Source organism: Medicago sativa, chromosome 2 (genome assembly GCF_051527215.1).
Source record: "Medicago sativa cultivar Bolivia chromosome 2, Bolivia_mono, whole genome shotgun sequence".
NCBI lineage: Eukaryota > Viridiplantae > Streptophyta > Magnoliopsida > Fabales > Fabaceae > Medicago > Medicago sativa.
Genome location: NC_140750.1, coordinates 11658189 through 11675984, shown reverse-complemented (window position 1 = coordinate 11675984; position 17796 = coordinate 11658189). Strand labels below are relative to the sequence as shown.

Genomic DNA, 17796 nt, shown 5'->3' with positions numbered 1-17796 from the left:
AATTTCTTCATTATAATCGAATTGAATCGATTATTAATCTCAATACACACTATTCCCTTTTATATGATCTATATGTGATTGTTCATGGTGTATCGATGAGTGTAATATAAACCTTTTTTATTCGTCCTCGTCGTTGAATTGCCATTAAAACATAAAACCCATTATATGGTGTTACGATGACTAGATAGTGAGAAATTGATTTTATTTTCGATCTAAGGAATACTAAGTTTAAAATCTAAGATTTCTCTCTATTAGCCTCATAATTCTCTAAATTAATATATGGCTTCTTTTCTCTATCAACCGCCATCAAAACAAAATCAAAACTGTTGCCTTACGGCGAGAAAGTATAGGCCGGCAGATGCCGATCAGGGTCAAGCCAAATATTTCAAAATTTATTATTATTTTGTGCCTGTTAATTATTACTTATCAATTATTTATTTTGATCAATTTGGCATAAATTTTAGAATTATTTTGACAACTATAAATATTAGATATATATCATATTTGGGGATAAATTGTATTTCTAAAACTCTTTTTGACACTTATGGAAAATCTCAATCTCCCTAACTTGAGATTTATGTGTCATTGAGGAATTTTACATCTCCGATTAACTACTAAATATTATATTATTTTGGGATAAAAATATAATCTTTTCTTGCACCCAAAATATTCTTAAGAAGATTTGATTTATTTTGTACCCATAAAAATTGGGATTTAAATTAGTTCATGAGATCTCTAAATATTTGATGTATACTAATATGAGAATCATATGTTCTTTTAAATCATGCATTCTTTAGATTTGAGTCTAAAATATAACACTTATGTAAATTATTCTTTTAAAGTGTTAGTATTGTGAAAAATCTTTAGACTCAGTCTTATATTCTTGTCTCAAATATCTTGTATAAACTAATATATTTTGAGAATTGTTGATATTGTATTCTTGATGCGTGGACTTTCAAAATTTTGTCAAATCTTGAAAAGATCATATATAAACTAAATTGAGAATAATCTCTTTTAAATCTATATATTCTCAATATTTGAGCCTAAACTGTTTTGGAAATCCTCTCTTATATTAGGAAAGCTAACTATCTAATCAATTAAAATTTACTATTGTGAATTTGAAGAAGGCTCAATTTATTAGTTTTAATGCCAAATATAATAAATCTAAATTTTAGGATTTTAAATATTCTTGGCATTATAAATATTCTAATATAAGATATTCTTTAATTCATATTGTCTTAGCATAAAGATCCAAAGTTTACTATTTGATCATTCTTTTGACGACATATTTAAACTAAGACACTTGTCTTTGATTTTGTCCCAAATTGTTTTAAAGGGTCCTCATAATATTTTGTTTTCAAATGAGTATAGTGAGTTGTATATATATGTCATTTATATTAATTGAATATGAAATTGGCATTTTTCTCTTTAATATACATTATGCTTTCTACTATACTCTCTATTCTAGACCCGTAGTTTATTACTCTAAATTTTGTGACAAACACCATTAACTATTTAATTATGTGTCTTGTCGCAATTAAATATTTGGATCACAATAATATTAAACTATATATTTTATATATAGTGAATAATGCATTGTTGCATTTTTTATGCTAAAATTCTAATTATGAATTAAAATTTGTACGCCTCTTTGTTGTTTATCCGTTAACTATTGATGACACCTTGTTATCCTAGTTTATTAGGCACTTTTTATGTAATGTTTGGGTCATTTTTGATGTAATTCTGGGAGCTAGAAGCCACAAAGGAGGAAAAACACAAGTTTAAGGAAGTCAGAAATTGGTTACCGAAATCAAGCATCGGTGACCGATTTTGCTGCTGATTTTCACACTTTCACCACTGGAATTTTCGGTTACCGATTGAAGAATTTCGGCCACCGATTTTAGAACTGCAGGCATGAGTTTTGGGCTTAAGTGAGCAATCGGTTACCGATTGGATGCCATCGGTAACCGATTTTACCTGTGTCTATTTAATGGAACTCGATCTCAGACTTAAAGGGACGATTTTTTTTGAGATCAAAAGGCATAGAAACACATAGGAGAGCGATTTGGAGCGACTTGGAACATCATTGAAGGAGTTTTAACGAGGTTTATTCATGAATTCCCCTTGTAATTCTTCTTTTATTGTTTATTGCTTGATTATGTGTAACTAAACCCTCCTTTGTTGGGGATGAGTAGACCTAGATGAACATGTTTGTTATGACCTAGTTTATATTATTGATTGAAATTCATATGATTGTTTCGCTTATTTCCGTTCTTAATGCTTTTTATTGTGTCGGCCGTCTTTAAATTGATTTACGGTTTATTTTGTGATACGGAAGTGGAATTGATAAACGCTTTGAAATAAGAGATCATTGCCTTTGTAATCTAGGAATAGATACAAACCCTTGGAATCATTAAGAGAATTCTTGTTTGTTAATGCTTAACCCTAATCTTCAAATTCACTAAGGAATTAGGTCTTTATTTTAGGTTTAAAGTTTTTGTCACTAAGGAATTAGGGCAAGAATAAATTAGATAATTCGGTAACAATCATATGAGTCGATTCAATAGTTGAGACTAAGTTATTAGCTTTTCATGGTCATCTAGCGAAACTCATCCCTAGCATCTTTCTCCCATTAATCTTAATCACTTTATTTTCCGTTATTTTAACTATTGTTTAAAAACCAAAAGATTAACCTTTTGTTCGATTAAGTTCTAAATACAATTCAATAGCATAACGCGATCCTCGAGTTCGACACTCGGTCTTACCGATTTAAATTTACTACTTGAACGATTTCGTACACTTGCGAAATACGCCATCAAGTTTTTGGTGCCGTTGTCTAACCTTGTATGCGAGGCCAGCCCTCAGCTGAACTTACCTTTATTCCAGAAGTTGAAAAGTACTGCCGAGCAATCCGGAAAGAAACAAAACTCAGGAAACTTAGGGAAAAGGAAGAGGCAAGCAAAGTGGAGACTGACACGGAAGAAGAGGTACTCGAAGTAAACAACGAGATGGAGGGAACACCACCACCGGTTCAGCCTGAAGAAAGACTTCTCGGAGACTATGGGGCCCGTGACAGAAACCGAAACATGTTGACCATTACTAATCAGCCTGTAACGGTGGACAAGTTTGAGATCAATCTCAGTCTATTGCGGGAGTTGAAGGAGAATCAATATGCTGGAAAGTACAATGAAGATGCTAACAAGCACTTGAAGAGTTTCTTGATACTCTGTGAGACAGCAAAAGTGCAAGGGCACTCTGAAGAAGCCAAACGGTTGAGACTTTTTCCGTTTACTTTGACTGATGACGCTTATGAGTGGTTTGATTCCTTACCTGCTGGTAGCATAACAACTTGGAATGAGATGGAAGACAAGTTCTTGGAGCAATTCTTTCCTACAGCCCTGTTTGTGAGAAGGCGACAAGACATTTCCAGTTTCCAACAGAAAGAGGGAGAGTCCTTGGGAGAAGCTTATAAAAGATACAAGAAGCTACTATCAGCATGTCCTGAGCACAACTTTGATACTACTGTTCAGATGCAGATGTTATGTAATGGTCTACGTCTGGCAACTAGACAAGTTCTTGATACAGCTTCTGGTGGTTCCATAAATTTCAAAACCGCCGCTCAAATAATCAAAGTCATTGAAGCTGTTGCACTTAATGAACAAATGGAGTTGTATGATAGAACTGGTGGTACAAGAGGAGGACTCATAGATCTGAATCAACTTGAGCTCAAAAATGCTTAAGCCATACTCACTGGTAAGCAGATTCAAGATGCAGTATCCGCCGAAGTGACAAAGAGAATGGCAGCCCTCAACTTAACCCAACCACAAGTTGCTCCGGTGAATCAAATGAACACTGTCAAATGTGATTGGTGCACTGGCCCTCATTTCACTATGCATTGTGATGTGCCCATGGATGCAACCCAAGTGGAGATGGTGAACTACCTCAGCAGTCAAGGGAACCAACTTAGAAATAACCCTTTCTCAAATACATATAATCCAGGCTGGAGGAACCATCCAAATTTCTCATGGAAAAATCAACAAGGTGGCTCTCAAAACCAACAACAAGGGAGTTATCAAGGAGGATCATCAAACCAAGTACCAAAGAAGGCGGATTGGGAGTTAACAATTGAAGCAATGGCTACCAACATGAATTCCTTAGCTCAAGAAACCAGAGAGGCTCAAAAGAAAACAAGGGCTTCAATCAAAAATCTTGAAACTCAAGCTGGGCAAATTGCTCAGCAACTCACACAAAGAGCTCCAGGAACCCTTCCAAGCAACACTGTTATTAATCCAAGGGATCATGAAAATGTGAACATGGTTACCACAAGAAGCATGAAGAGGGATGAATCACTATCATCTGAAGCTAAACATGATGAAGGTGACTCATCTCCTGAACTAATTGAAGTGGAGGTTGAAGTGCGCGATACTGTTGATACTCAAGTTGTTGAAGAGCCGGAAAAGAAAAAGAAAGATGAGGCTCCAAAGCCACAAATCAAGCTGCCTTACCCTCAAAGGTGGAAGAAAGAAAAAGATGATAAGTGTTTTGCAAAATTCATTGAGATGTTCAAGAAGCTACAAATCAACATTCCTTTTGCTGAAGCTATCCAACAAATGCCTTCATATGCAAAATTCATGAAGGACATCCTTTCAAGGAAGAGAACAATTGATGATGAAGATGTGATGCTCACCAAGCAATGTAGTGCTGTTTTACAAAGAAAAGTCCCAAGGAAGCTAAAAGATCTTGGTAGTTTTACTATTCCTTGTACCATTGGGGATAGAACTTTTAAGAAGACGTTGATTGATCTTGGAGCTAGTGTGAGCTTGATGCCTTTGTCTATTTATAAGAAGTTGGGCATTGGAAGAGTAAGAGACACAAGGATGACTCTACAGTTTGCAGATAAGTCTTACAAATTTCCCTATGGCATAGTTGAAGATGTTCTTGTGAAAGTTGATAAATTCATCTTCCCGGTAGATTTTGTTGTTCTTGAGATGGAAGAAGATGATGATATTCCTTTGATACTAGGAAGACCGTTCTTGCAAACCGGAAGGTGTTTAATTGACATGGAAGATGGCACTTTAACTTTGAAATTCTTTGATGAGGTGGTGAAGTTGAATGTTATGAAAGCTATGAAGCACCCCGAAGAGAAAGAAAAATGATATAGGGTCGACATGATCAAATCCTTTCTGAAGGAAAAACTCCAAAAAGAGATACCAGCCCTACCACTTGAAAGAGTCTTAAGCTTGCCACCGGAAATTGCACAAGAAAGTGAGGATCCTAAAGAATGTGAAGTCTTAGCTATGTTGGAGGCCTCTCCACCCCACAACCGTCGCACCCCTACTAGGTGGGAGGAACTTCATCCTCAAGACGAAGTTGTGGAGAAATCAAAAGAAGCACCGGTAGTTGAACTCAAACAATTACTTTCTCACTTGAAGTATGTGTTCCTTGGTGAGAAAGAGAAGTACCGAGCCATTATTAGTTCTAACTTGAGGAAACTTGAAGAAGAAAAATTGTTGAGGGTGCTTAGAATGTACAAGGGTGCTCTGGGTTGGTCTATTGAGGATTTGAAAGGCATAAGTTCTACTTTCTGCATGCATAAAATATTGATGGAGGATAATTTCAAGCCGGTGGTGCAGCCACAACGAAGACTAAATCCAGCCATGAAAGAGGTAATTAGAAAGGAGGTTGTCAAGCTACTTGAAGCAGGTATCATTTATCCCATTTCAGACAGTTCGTGGGTTAGTCCTGTTCAAGTTGTTCCTAAAAAGGGCGGGACGACCGTGGTGATGAATGAGAAGAATGAGTTAATCCCGACTCGCACAGTCACTGGGTGGAGTGCATAGACTACAGAAGGCTGAACACTGCAACCAGGAAGGATCACTTCCCACTACCTTTTATTGATCAGATGCTTGAGAGGTTAGCGGGTCATGAGTACTACTGCTTCTTGGACGGTTACTCCGGGTATAATCAGATTGCTGTAGCACCAGAAGACCAGGAGAAAACTGCTTTCACATGTCCTTATGGGATATTTGCTTACAGGAGGATGCCATTTGGGCTATGCAATTCCCCTGCCACGTTTCAAAGGTGTGTCATGTCCATATTCTCCGATATGCTTGAAAAACATATCGAAGTTTTTATGGACGATTTCTCTGTCTTTGGCTCTTCTTTTGATAATTGTTTGCATAATTTATCTCTTGTATTGGAAAGATGTCAAAAAACTAATTTAGTCATAAACTGGGAAAAATGCCATTTCATGGTGAGAGAAGGAATTGTTTTGGGTCACCGAATCTCCCACAAGGGGATAGAGGTTGACCAAGCAAAAATTGAAGTAATAGAAAAACTTCCTCCTCCCACTAATGAGAAAGGCAGTAGAAGCTTTTTAGGCCATGCATGTTTTTATAGGAGGTTCATTAAAGATTCTTCAAAAATAGCAAAACCCCTCACTAACCTGCTTGTCAAAGACATCCCTTTCCAATTCAATGATGAGTGTTTAAAAGCTTTTAACACTTTGAAGCAAAAGTTGATCACTGCCCCTATTGTCATTGCACCTGATTGGTCACTACCTTTTGAAATTATGTGTGATGCAAGTGACATAGCTGTTAGGGCAGTGCTTGGTCAAAGAAAAGATAAATTGTTGCATGTAATTTATTATGCAAGTCATGTTCTGAATCCGGCACAACTGAATTATGCCACCACTGAAAAAGAACTTCTGGCTGTTGTTTATGCTTTTGATAAATTTAGATCTTACTTGTTAGGGTCTAAAGTTATTGTTTACACTGACCATGATGCACTAAGGTATTTGTTTTCTAAGCAGGAATCTAAGCCAAGGCTACTTAGGTGGATACTTTTGTTACAGGAATTTGATTTAAAGATCCGTGACAAGAAAGGATCGGAGAACACGGTGGCTGACCATCTTTCTCGCCTGGAGAAGATGGATGAAACAGAGGAGGAGAGGCCTATCAAGGACCTCTTTGCTGATGAGCACATCTTAGCTTTTACGATGGTGCCGTGGTTCGCGGACTATGCGAACTACATGGTGAGTAAGATTATTCCTCTTGACTTTAACTCCCAACAACGTAAGAAATTCCTACATGACTGCAAGTCATATGTGTGGGATGACCATTCTTGTACAAAAGGGGGGTTGATGGTTTGTTAAGAAGGTGTGTCCCCGAAGATGAACAAGAAAAGGTGTTGTGGCACTGACATGACTCCAGATATGGGGGACATTTTAGTGGAGATAAGACTGCTGCAAAGGTCCTTCAGTCAGGCCTGTTTTGGCCTACTCTTTTTAAAGATGCTTTCACCTATGTTAAGAAATGTGACCGCTGCCAACGCACAGGAAATATTTCAAAAAGAAACGAGATGCCACAAAATCCTGTGTTAGAAGTGGAAATCTTTGATGTGTGGGGAATTGATTTCATGGGACCATTCCCATCCTCATATTCAAAGATGTACATTTTAGTGGCAGTGGACTACGTTTCTAAGTGGGTAGAAGCAATTGCCACGCAAACCAATGATGCTCAAGTAATGGTTGCCTTCCTTAAGAAAAACATTTTTTCACGCTTTGGGGTTCCTAGAGCTTTAATTAGTGATGAAGGCACTCACTTCCTCAATCGAAAGATGGAGACGTTGTTGAAAAAGTACAATGTGCATCATCGGATTGCCACACCCTACCATCCTCAAACTAGTGGACAAGTAGAAGTGTCCAATAGTCAAATCAAGCAAATTTTAGAAAAAACTGTGAACTCGTCCCGAAAGGATTGGTCTCTTAAGCTTGATGATGCCTTATGGGCATATAGGACTGCCTTCAAAACACCTATATGTATGTCCCCTTTTCAAATTGTTTATGGAAAATCTTGTCATTTGCCCTTAGAGCTCGAACACAAGGCTTTGTGGGCAACTAAGCTCCTTAATTTTGATCTTTTTAAAGCAGGTGAGTCTAGAATTCTTCAACTCCATGAGTTGGATGAGTTCCGGAACTATGCCTACGAGAATGCCAAAATTTATAAAGAAAAAACAAAGAAATGGCATGACAAAAAGATTCAAATTAGGGAGTTTAGAGAAGGGCAACTTGTTTTACTTTTTAATTCCAGATTGAGGTTGTTCCCTGGAAAGCTGAAGTCAAGGTGGTCTGGGCCATTCAAAGTGGTGAAAGTTTATCCGTACGGTGCTATTGAGGTACAACACCTAGATTCTCACAAGACCTTCAAGGTCAATGGACAAAGACTCAAACCATACTATGGGGGAGAGTCAGAGCGTTCAAGGGAGTCCATATCGTTACAACCCACTTGAAGAAAGAAAAGTGGACCGTCAAGCTTAGGACGTTAAACCAGCGCTTGATGGGAGGCAATCCATCGAAGGTATATTTTCTTTTCGTTATCTTTGCATTTATTTTATGAAAAATGTGGGCACTATAGATTTTAAGTCCCACACCAAAAAAAAAAATTCAGAAATTTCCTTTTGAAAATGTCAAAAATCGGTAGTCGTTTTTCACAAACGGTGACCAATTTTTGACACCAAAAATACTTTTTCTAGTCTGGAAAAATCGGTAGCTGATTGAAAAAATCGGTGGCCGATTTTCTGCAATTTTTTTTGTACAGTTTTTAAAAAAAAAAAATCAAATCAAAATCGGTGGCCGATTTTGAGCAAAATTTTTTTTGGTTTGTCACTGGATTTTTCGGCGGCCGATTCCACAACATCGGTAGCCGATTTGGAACAAGACCAGCGTGACTCGGCCAACACACACAAATCGGTGGCCGATTTTCTACATCGGTAGCCGATTTTTGGCTCTTCTCCCATATGTTCAACACTCCAACACTCTTCTTCTCAAAGTCCAAACTTAAAGTTACCATGCCAAAATCTCTTTAGAAACCTCAAACCTTCATCTAAACTTCATCTTCAACCTTCATTAACCATTCACAAACCTACACAATCTTCATCCCTAACCCCACCAACTCATGAATCTTCATCAAAACAACACTACCCATTACCCCTAACCTTCAAAAATTACCCACAATACACAAATCCACATCAAAAACCTCATATTCAATTTTCTCTATCAACACAAAACCACCAATCTTCATCTCTAACCTCACCAACTCATAAACCCTCATCAACACCACCACTACCCATCACCCATAACCTTCACAAATCATTCCCAAACACCACAAATCCATATCCAAACTTCATCTTCAACCTTTCTCTAACACCACAAACCCTCAAATATTCATCCCTAACCTCACAAACCCATAAACCCTCATCAAAAAACACCACTACCCATTACTCCTACACCTTCATAAACCATTCACAACAACACAAATTCATCACAAATCATTACCTACAATCATCAAATTTAACCATCAAATTTAACCCAAAACTCTTCAATTTCACCAAACCCTCACTTTACCCCCAATTTCACATACCCATTCAATTCATCAACACCCATGGCCAAAACAAGGAACCAAGGACAAGAACCACCACTACCACCCACAAGGAAGAGGAAGAGCAAGAAAGATTCCGCTTCCTCCTCTCAACCACCACCATCAAGCCCTCCACCTCACCCACAACCAATTAACCCACCACCTTACCGACGGTTTGTTTCCGATGAGGCTGAAGAACGGTACAAAGCAATTAAGGGGAACACTTTTACCAAGGAGAAGGGATTCGATTTTGAGACACTCACGCGGTATCCAATTTTTGCTGAGAAGATTGCGCAGAAGGGTTGGCAAGGAATTGTGGACATGGTAACCGTTGAAAGTAACCAAAGTATAGCGTTGGAATTTCTGGCTAACGCATTTGTTGGGGGAGACAATGGTAGGCATGCAATGGTACGAGGAAAGAGGGTTGGTTATGATGCTAATAACATAGCAAGAGTTTTGGGGCTAACTAGGCCGGCCGAGTGTGGTGTTATGGTTCGAAGACAAGAGTTAGGAGGGGCACGAAATGCAAATGATTGGGATGTTTTACTTGCTGGTTTTATGAGAGAGGGGACGGGTTGGAAAGGAAGGGGAGGAAATCCTCAGCGGATTGATGTAGTGGATTTGCTACCGATGTACAAAGCATGGGCGTCCTTCATTCTTACTACTATTGAGCGGACTTCTGGTAAGGCCGAGATGACACGTGCTCGATTTTATATTCTACAGGCTATCCTCTCTGATGATGATATTGATGTAGCTAAGTTGATGTATGAGAGTTTGAAAGAGCTTGTGGGTACTTCCCTGTCCACTGCTGAACATTGCTGTTTGATTAATGCTCTTTGCAGGGACAAACTTGTTCCTTCAGAGCCTGCTGATATCTATCTCACATCACAACTTCCAATTTCAAACAAGACTATGGTATTATATGAAAGGGAGCAAGAGAAGTTTGAGCGCGAGCAGGTGCGACAGATGGCACAACAGGGTCAGCCTCAGATGATGGAGGAGGATCAGGCACACCAGATACCGCAGATGCCTCAGGTGCAGCCACCTATGATGCAGCAGCAGCAGGGATACATCCCTCCACACTTTGCACATTATACTTATGCTATTGACATTCTAGTGGCCACATTAATCAACATCTTTTTCTTTAAACTAAGTGTTTATGTTAATCCAATTTGGAGATTATTGAATTTCCTATTTTGCTTTTATGGATTTTCATAGTCACATTTTTTTATAAAACTTGGATTAATTGAATGTCGTAGAACATTTATTGATTTTGACTATATGTAATTACATTCTCTTAATAGGCTATCCCTATAAGTAATTACTATTCATGTACCTATGTGGATGTATGACTTCTGTAATATTGAAAACTCATTGGCAAAACCACTAACCACAGACTTATATATATGAGTATTGTAACTCATAATGATTTGATTAAGTCTATGTTATTTTGGGTTAGTGGGAGTTTGTTATAGCATTTTTAAAATGCTTGGGCCATTCTTTAATGACGCATTCTTCTTAATTCAAATGTGTCACTGTAAATTCATCATTTGTTAGAAAAGTGAGTCTTTGACCTGTATGATTTGTTTTCCCTATCGGATTCAATTTCTGCAGCATAAGCTTACTTCTCTTTTGATTGATTAGTGCTTTGACCATACATATAATTTTAAAATTTAAATTCTTTATGACAAGTGAATTTTTTTATTCTTTTAGTAATTGAGTATTGTCATCCAAGTGGGAGATTGTTGGATTAATTATTTAATTAATCAATTATGGATTGACAATAATCAATTATTATAAGTTAATGTCATAATAGAAATTATGGTCTATTGTGTTAAGCACTAATTAGTTGATGAATATATGTGATTGGGCTATTCTTTCTAAATGGACCGTGATGGGTTGGACCATTTATCTAAGCCCAATGAGAGGTCTCTGCCCTCAGCCGTTTAGCTATTTAAACGTCATCCCATCAGACGGTTAAACTATTCTAAACAGCCTGGTGCTAAACGGAATGAGGGTAGTCATCCCTCTCATCCTTCAGACAGCTATCGTTCATGAATTCTAAATCTTAAAGGTAGACAATCTCTTATTCCTTCTTTGTTGTCTTGATATGCTATATTTTGTATCTAATGATCCATGACTAAATACTAAACTTTTATCTCCCATTCATTCCTTTCTTTGAGAATATATTCCTGAATACAAATGCCAAATTTGATATCATAGCTCCCATAAATCCTGAAACAAGAATTGATCCATTTAGAGCATTGATATTGTACTTTATATTTATGTGAATAATTGTTTATAATCTTATTCTTACCAATCATATTGAAATTGAGTTCTGTCACAGCAGCTAGTGCACAACCACCAATTATTGGCAACAATGAGAGGTAAACTGGCATAGGGAATGCTTCTCCAAGCATGAATCTTGATACTAGCACACTGAAAGCTGGTTCTCCACTCTTGATGATGTGAGTGAATGAAACTGCTACTTTTGACATACTCACAGTAGCAGCAACATGCCCAATTGTGTGTGCCACAGCTACCTGCGTACCCAATTTTGAAATTTCTTAGGTGGGCACTAATAATAACCCCGAACCTGACATTACACTCACACATAGATATTAGACACCAGACACAAAAACCAGACACTATACTGACACATAGATACCAGTAATAATTTAAGTAATAAACTAATTGAATGAAATTACATTTGTCAGTGTCGGACATTCGACACTTCTTCAACCTGAAGTGTCAGTACTGTTGAAAAGTGGCATCGGATACGACACTGAAACATAGACACCGATAATAATTTAGAAATGAAAGTAATTGAATGTAACTACATGCATCGGTGTCAGACACTTACATGTCCCAGACACTAAATATGTCTTATGCCAGAGCTAGTGAAAGTGAAAACAATTAGAATGAAAAGAAAATGTGGTGATTTTTCTTACAGGAAAAAGGGCTTTCCATAAATCCAAATCAACTTTTGGGGCCTCAGCAACCCTAGTAGCCCATGAGATTAACATCATGAGAGAACCAGCAGCTAAGGATAAAGTGCAAGTAAGCCAAGGGTAAGGAAAGGCATTCAAAACTTTCTTGTTGTATATGTTGAAAACAACATTCAAAGCCCACCAAGTAGCAAAATACAATCCAATCTTGAGCTTTTGAGCTGCTTTTTCACTTGGAAGCTCAATGTTAATCTCTAGTGGCCTTGATCTATCAGCCTCATAGGCTTGACATTCTCTCACATTCTTTCTTTTGGGTTTTGTTAGCAAAGCAAAATTCTCATTAAATGAAAGGTAGAGAGGTTTCTTGGAAGATAGTAGAGAGAGACCCATGTTTTGTTCAACATTTTGATTGGCTGGTAGAATTGAAAATTGAGACCTTGGAAGTGATGATGTACTTGTGCACTTGATTGAAGAGATCATGATTCTTGATTTGTTTGAATGTTGTGTAGTGTGACAAAATAAATGAATGAACAATAAGTTGGTAAAATTGATGTGTTTGTGTCTTTCTGTTTTGTACTAAGTTGTTGATGGAATGGTTTGAACCTTGGGACAATATATATAGGTGGAATGTGGATTCACATGTTTTGTCACAACTCACAACTAACCGCATAGGAGAACTAAAAATCTTATTACTACAAAACAAATTTTCTCCTCTAACTATTATGCCAAATTGAATTTTCAACATGGCAATAATCACCCATCAATTCTTGCTCTTGATAACTTGTTAGAGAAATTTCATTATGCATAGATTAATTTTATTGTACCCAAGTTTATATTTTTGTTTGGTTTAGGATAGAAAGTAAAAATTAATAAATTAAAATATAGTGAAAAAATTAGGAGAGGATGAACTCTATCTCAAATTAGGGATTTTGAAGAAAAACAAGACAACAATATCAATTTTTTACATGTGAAATGCGTCACATAATATTGTTTACAACCAATTTTGGGATTTTGGAGAAAAAATAGAGTTACGATATTATACAACGTTGTAATAATAAACAACATATATAAAACATTTTCTAATCTTCCTCATCAAACTGTATGACACATAAGGTGGGCTTTTCTCTTTAAACCGAATTATTTTCATACATATAAATTAGAAATTGAACTCTAACCACGTTTTTAAGGAGCTAAGATCTTTTACCACTTATATATAATTAGTTTGTCTAAAAAATTTGAAAATTGATGTTGACACATATGCAAAGACTGAGAAACACGAGTAATTTACCTAAATACCCATCGGCAGTTAACTGCCGAGTTTCTTCAAAACCGACTGCAGTTAACTACCAAGGAAAAACCTCGGCAGTTAACTGCCGATGATCTTCTGCTACAAATCTGGCAGAAGCTCTCTCATCCATTATTCATCTCATCTTACAATTTTTTTTTCCAAATCTCTCTAAAAAAAACCCAACCAAATTAATTCAACAAAAATCACAAGTAAGTAATTATAATGCTATTAACTTACATTTTAGTTGTTATAAATGTTTTTATTATTTAGGCTTTGAGTAGATTTATTTTATTTTAGTTTTTGAGTAGATTTACATGTTATAATTCATTTTTAGAGTAGATGTTAGTTGATTAATGTTGTTAAAATGTTTGCATGATGTTTATGTTATAATTTAGAATTTTAGGGTTATTTTTTATTTTGGTGTTTTATATTTATTTTTTTATTTCAGTTTTTAAGTATATTTACATGTAAGAGTATATGATTTATTTTAAGATTAGATATAAATTGAATAATTTTGTTATATTTTACATTATTTTTATGTTTTTTTTTAGGGTAAAACATTTTAGGGTTATTTTTATTATTTTTAGGGTTTATGTATAATTTGCACATCAAGTGTTTGATGAAATGTTTGAATGAGTTTTTCATTGATTGTTTTCAATTTTTTATTGTGTAGATTTGAAACAATGGCCGGGTGGATCGACATTCCTGTAGAATTCAACGGCAGAGAACCTCATAAGTTGAAGGTTCGGTGCCTTGGTGTAACGTTAAGAGGTCTCAAGGATCAACTGAATAAATTCAACCAAGGAGTCAACCCCGGAGACACAAGGAGGGTGGAATTAGTTCGGTATAAACGTCCAACACTCGACGAGGGGAGAGTATCATTCACTTGGGTGGAATTAAAGAACGACTAAAACGTAAAGATCATGTTTTGGGAGCACAGCATGTTCCAGTGGATCGATATGCGGGTAACGTTGCTAAGATCAACTGAAGATATTATCAACAGTCTGATTCCTCCAGAAGATCGTCGTTAGATACCGAATGAATGCACCTTCCAGCTTCAACAATTGTCTTCCTTTGGATGGGGTAATTCAAACTTGCCAAACGGCGGGACTCCAATATTCGACCGACATTCCCATTGTTCCTTTCAAAAGATTAAATTCGTGTTAGGCATGTTTAAATGAAGGTATTGAAGTTTTAAGGAATGGACCTCATTCTTTTGACACTTCAATACCGTCATCTAAACCAAACTAACAAGAATTTAATCTTTTGAATGGAACGATGGGAATACCGGTCGAATATTGGAGTCCTGCTGCTTGGCAAGTTTGAATTTGCCCCATTCAAAGGTAAGGCAATTGTTGTAGTTGGAAGGTACAAACGTTCGGTATAAACGTCCAACTGCAACAATTGTCTTCCTTTGAATGGGGTAATTCAAACTTGTTAAACGGCGGGACTCCAGCATTCGATGAGCATTTTGAATGATGATATTCAAGTGTCAAGGAATGGACCTCATTCTTTTAACACTTGAATACCATCATTTAAAATGTTGATCGCATGCTGGAGTCCTGCTGCTTAGCTAGTTTGAATTTGCCATATTCAGGGGTAAGATAATTGTTGCAGTTGGAAGGTACATTCCGGAATGTAATGTGATAACATATATAGTTGAATATGCATAATACATGTTGTTTTGAATGGAATAATAATTATCTTATTTATTCACTTTACGAATTTATTTATTCATTACGCAATTTTAATTATTTGAATTCACGTTAGATTTAATTAGTTTTTATTCGAATACACAATTATTCAAAACGTGACTTTAATCGAAATTATTCAAAACGCAATTTTTATTCAAAACACTAGGAAAATGTAGTTTAATGTACCAAAATGCGGACGACATATAAAAAACATAAAAAAAGACCCAACACAAGTAGGCATTACAAGTCACTACACATCTTCCTCGTCACACATTTTAATCGGGTTGCCCGCTACAGTCCCTGGGGCACCTTCTTTTGGTTGAGGACCAAAATAGCATGTCCTCCCGCTCCTCCTCAACCTCGACTGATTGTACACCGGCACCTTCAAACCCTTCTTTTTTCGGAACCATCACAAACAATTCCGTGCCATGTCATAGGCGATTTTTCTTTGTTCTTCTCATCACCCTGAACGTTACCCTGATTCTGATTCTGATTCTGAGACATATCTACATTAAAAAAATGGCGATCAAAACCTAAACTAAACAACAATGCCATAAAATCGTAAAATCAAAACTAAACCTAAACTATCATCAAAACCTACACCTAAACCTAAACAATTCTACAACAATTCATCAAAACCTAAACCTAACAATTCTAACCTAAACTATCCTAAAATCATAAAACATAAACCTAACAATTCTACAACAAATCGTTAAAACAATAAACCTAAACATAAATCTAACATATCATAAAATCATAAAATCAATAAAACCTATATAATCGAAATTTAACAAAAAAAACAAACAATTCAACAACAAAACAGCAATGCAATAAGATTCAAACAACGTACTTGTTTTTGTGATTGAAATTGGCTTGGAATGGCTTGAAATGGCTGAAAATCGCACCTTGGAGAATCAAAAACGTAACAATGGAGTTTTGGAAACTCCTATGCCAGTTCTGTTCTTATAACAAAACTTCGGCAGTTAACTACCGAAGTTTTCCTCGGCAGTTAACTGCAGCCGGTTCCAGTAAACTTTGGCAGTTAACTGCCGAGGGACATTTGAGTAATTTACTCGTGTTTCTCAGCCAAACCAAATGTGTCAACAACAATTTTCAAAGAATTTTGTCATTACTTTTGTATACATCGAATTTTAACGGCAGAAAATAAATGGCTCATTTTGTGTTTTTTTTCCTTTTGTTTTTTTTTATATATCTTGGACCCCACATGAATTGTCTCTTCCTGCATGATTGGAATACATAATTCTGCACAACAGCTACCGTTCATTCTACACCGCTAATTGATCTTCTTGCATGAAAACGACAAACCTCAATAGTTACAATGACTGAGGAATGGAAGAAAAATCTCAACGATCGAGAAAGACAGAGACACCACCTGTTGGTGTTTTCACGCCTAACCCCACCTTATACATGTTGAGAACATGACCATCATTCCCAATGTTAAATAAATTCACTCCAAATTTTTCTCGTGCTATAATTCTCCTTTGATTCTTTGAAGTCACTAGAAGTCCATTAGTCCATATAATTTATATGAATATAAGCATGAACTAGTTTAGGTGTTTCAAGGAAGATCGGTATTTAAAAATCATTCAAAATTCTAACATTGATCAATGATATCTCTAAGAAATAGATGTTTACAAATGTTTACAATTCTCATTTGTTTATACAACTGAAACGATGATTTGATTTATGTCGGTTCAACAAAAGAAAATACGAGAAAAAGAAAAGTATTGCACGGCTAGTTTTAAACCATACAATTCATATTCCTTGTTATAAGCATGTATCAATCAAATGATCATCTCAAACGTAAAAACGAGGAGGGTTGTAAACTTCTAATTTCGAAAGATGACATTTATCGTCCTTGAAGTTTCAAACTATTTTTCAAGTATGGTTCCGCAATTGACCACTTATCAAAGTAGTTCACCATAAATTTTGCTTTAATTTTAACATGAGGAATGGATTTTATTTATTTATTTATATGATGTTTTATTTATAATTTTGTTTTACGTAAAAAAAAAACATGTTGAAAAATAAAAATACATTCTAATCAAAATTTATAATTAAATATAATAAAAAGTAAATATGTACATATAATCAAATTATTGTATTGAGATCGTCTCGTGATAAAGTTCAATTAACTCGTCTAATCACAACTTTTGCAATTTGGATGCAAGTTGGAAATGCACAAGGACATTGAGTTTGGTTTGTGAACTCATTCTGACCGTTCGAAAAAATATTATTATTTCGTTGCCAAGATATGAAATGGGGGTTACCAATTGCAAGTTAGGGAATAGATCCATCAATGAAACCTAATTTGTGGTTGCCAAGAAGAGCTATAGTCATTACTTTGCTCCAAGAACGATAATTGTTGTTGTCGAGCGGATGAGAAACTAGTTGGTGGTTGCCATTATCCTGAGGAAGGACAATGAAAG

The 17796-nt window shown here is 36.1% G+C and overlaps 2 protein-coding genes across 2 annotated transcripts; one reads left to right on the top strand and one right to left on the bottom strand.

Annotated features, from left to right (window-relative positions):
* The first annotated feature begins 3797 nt into the window (after window positions 1-3797).
* LOC146944545 (uncharacterized) lies at window positions 3798-5156 on the top strand. Its single transcript, XM_085747967.1, has one exon. It carries the CDS (start codon window positions 3798-3800, stop codon window positions 5154-5156), a length of 1359 nt encoding a protein of 452 aa, XP_085604093.1.
* Window positions 5157-11046: 5890 nt separating this feature from the next.
* LOC146944544 (glucose-6-phosphate/phosphate translocator 2, chloroplastic-like) lies at window positions 11047-12961 on the bottom strand. Its single transcript, XM_085742917.1, has 3 exons — window positions 12368-12961; window positions 11734-11959; window positions 11047-11651 (listed from the first exon to the last, which is right to left on the bottom strand). Exons 1-3 carry the CDS (start codon window positions 12842-12844, stop codon window positions 11572-11574), a joined length of 783 nt encoding a protein of 260 aa, XP_085599043.1. The 5' UTR covers window positions 12845-12961; the 3' UTR covers window positions 11047-11571.
* Between the last annotated feature and the right edge of the window lie 4835 nt (window positions 12962-17796).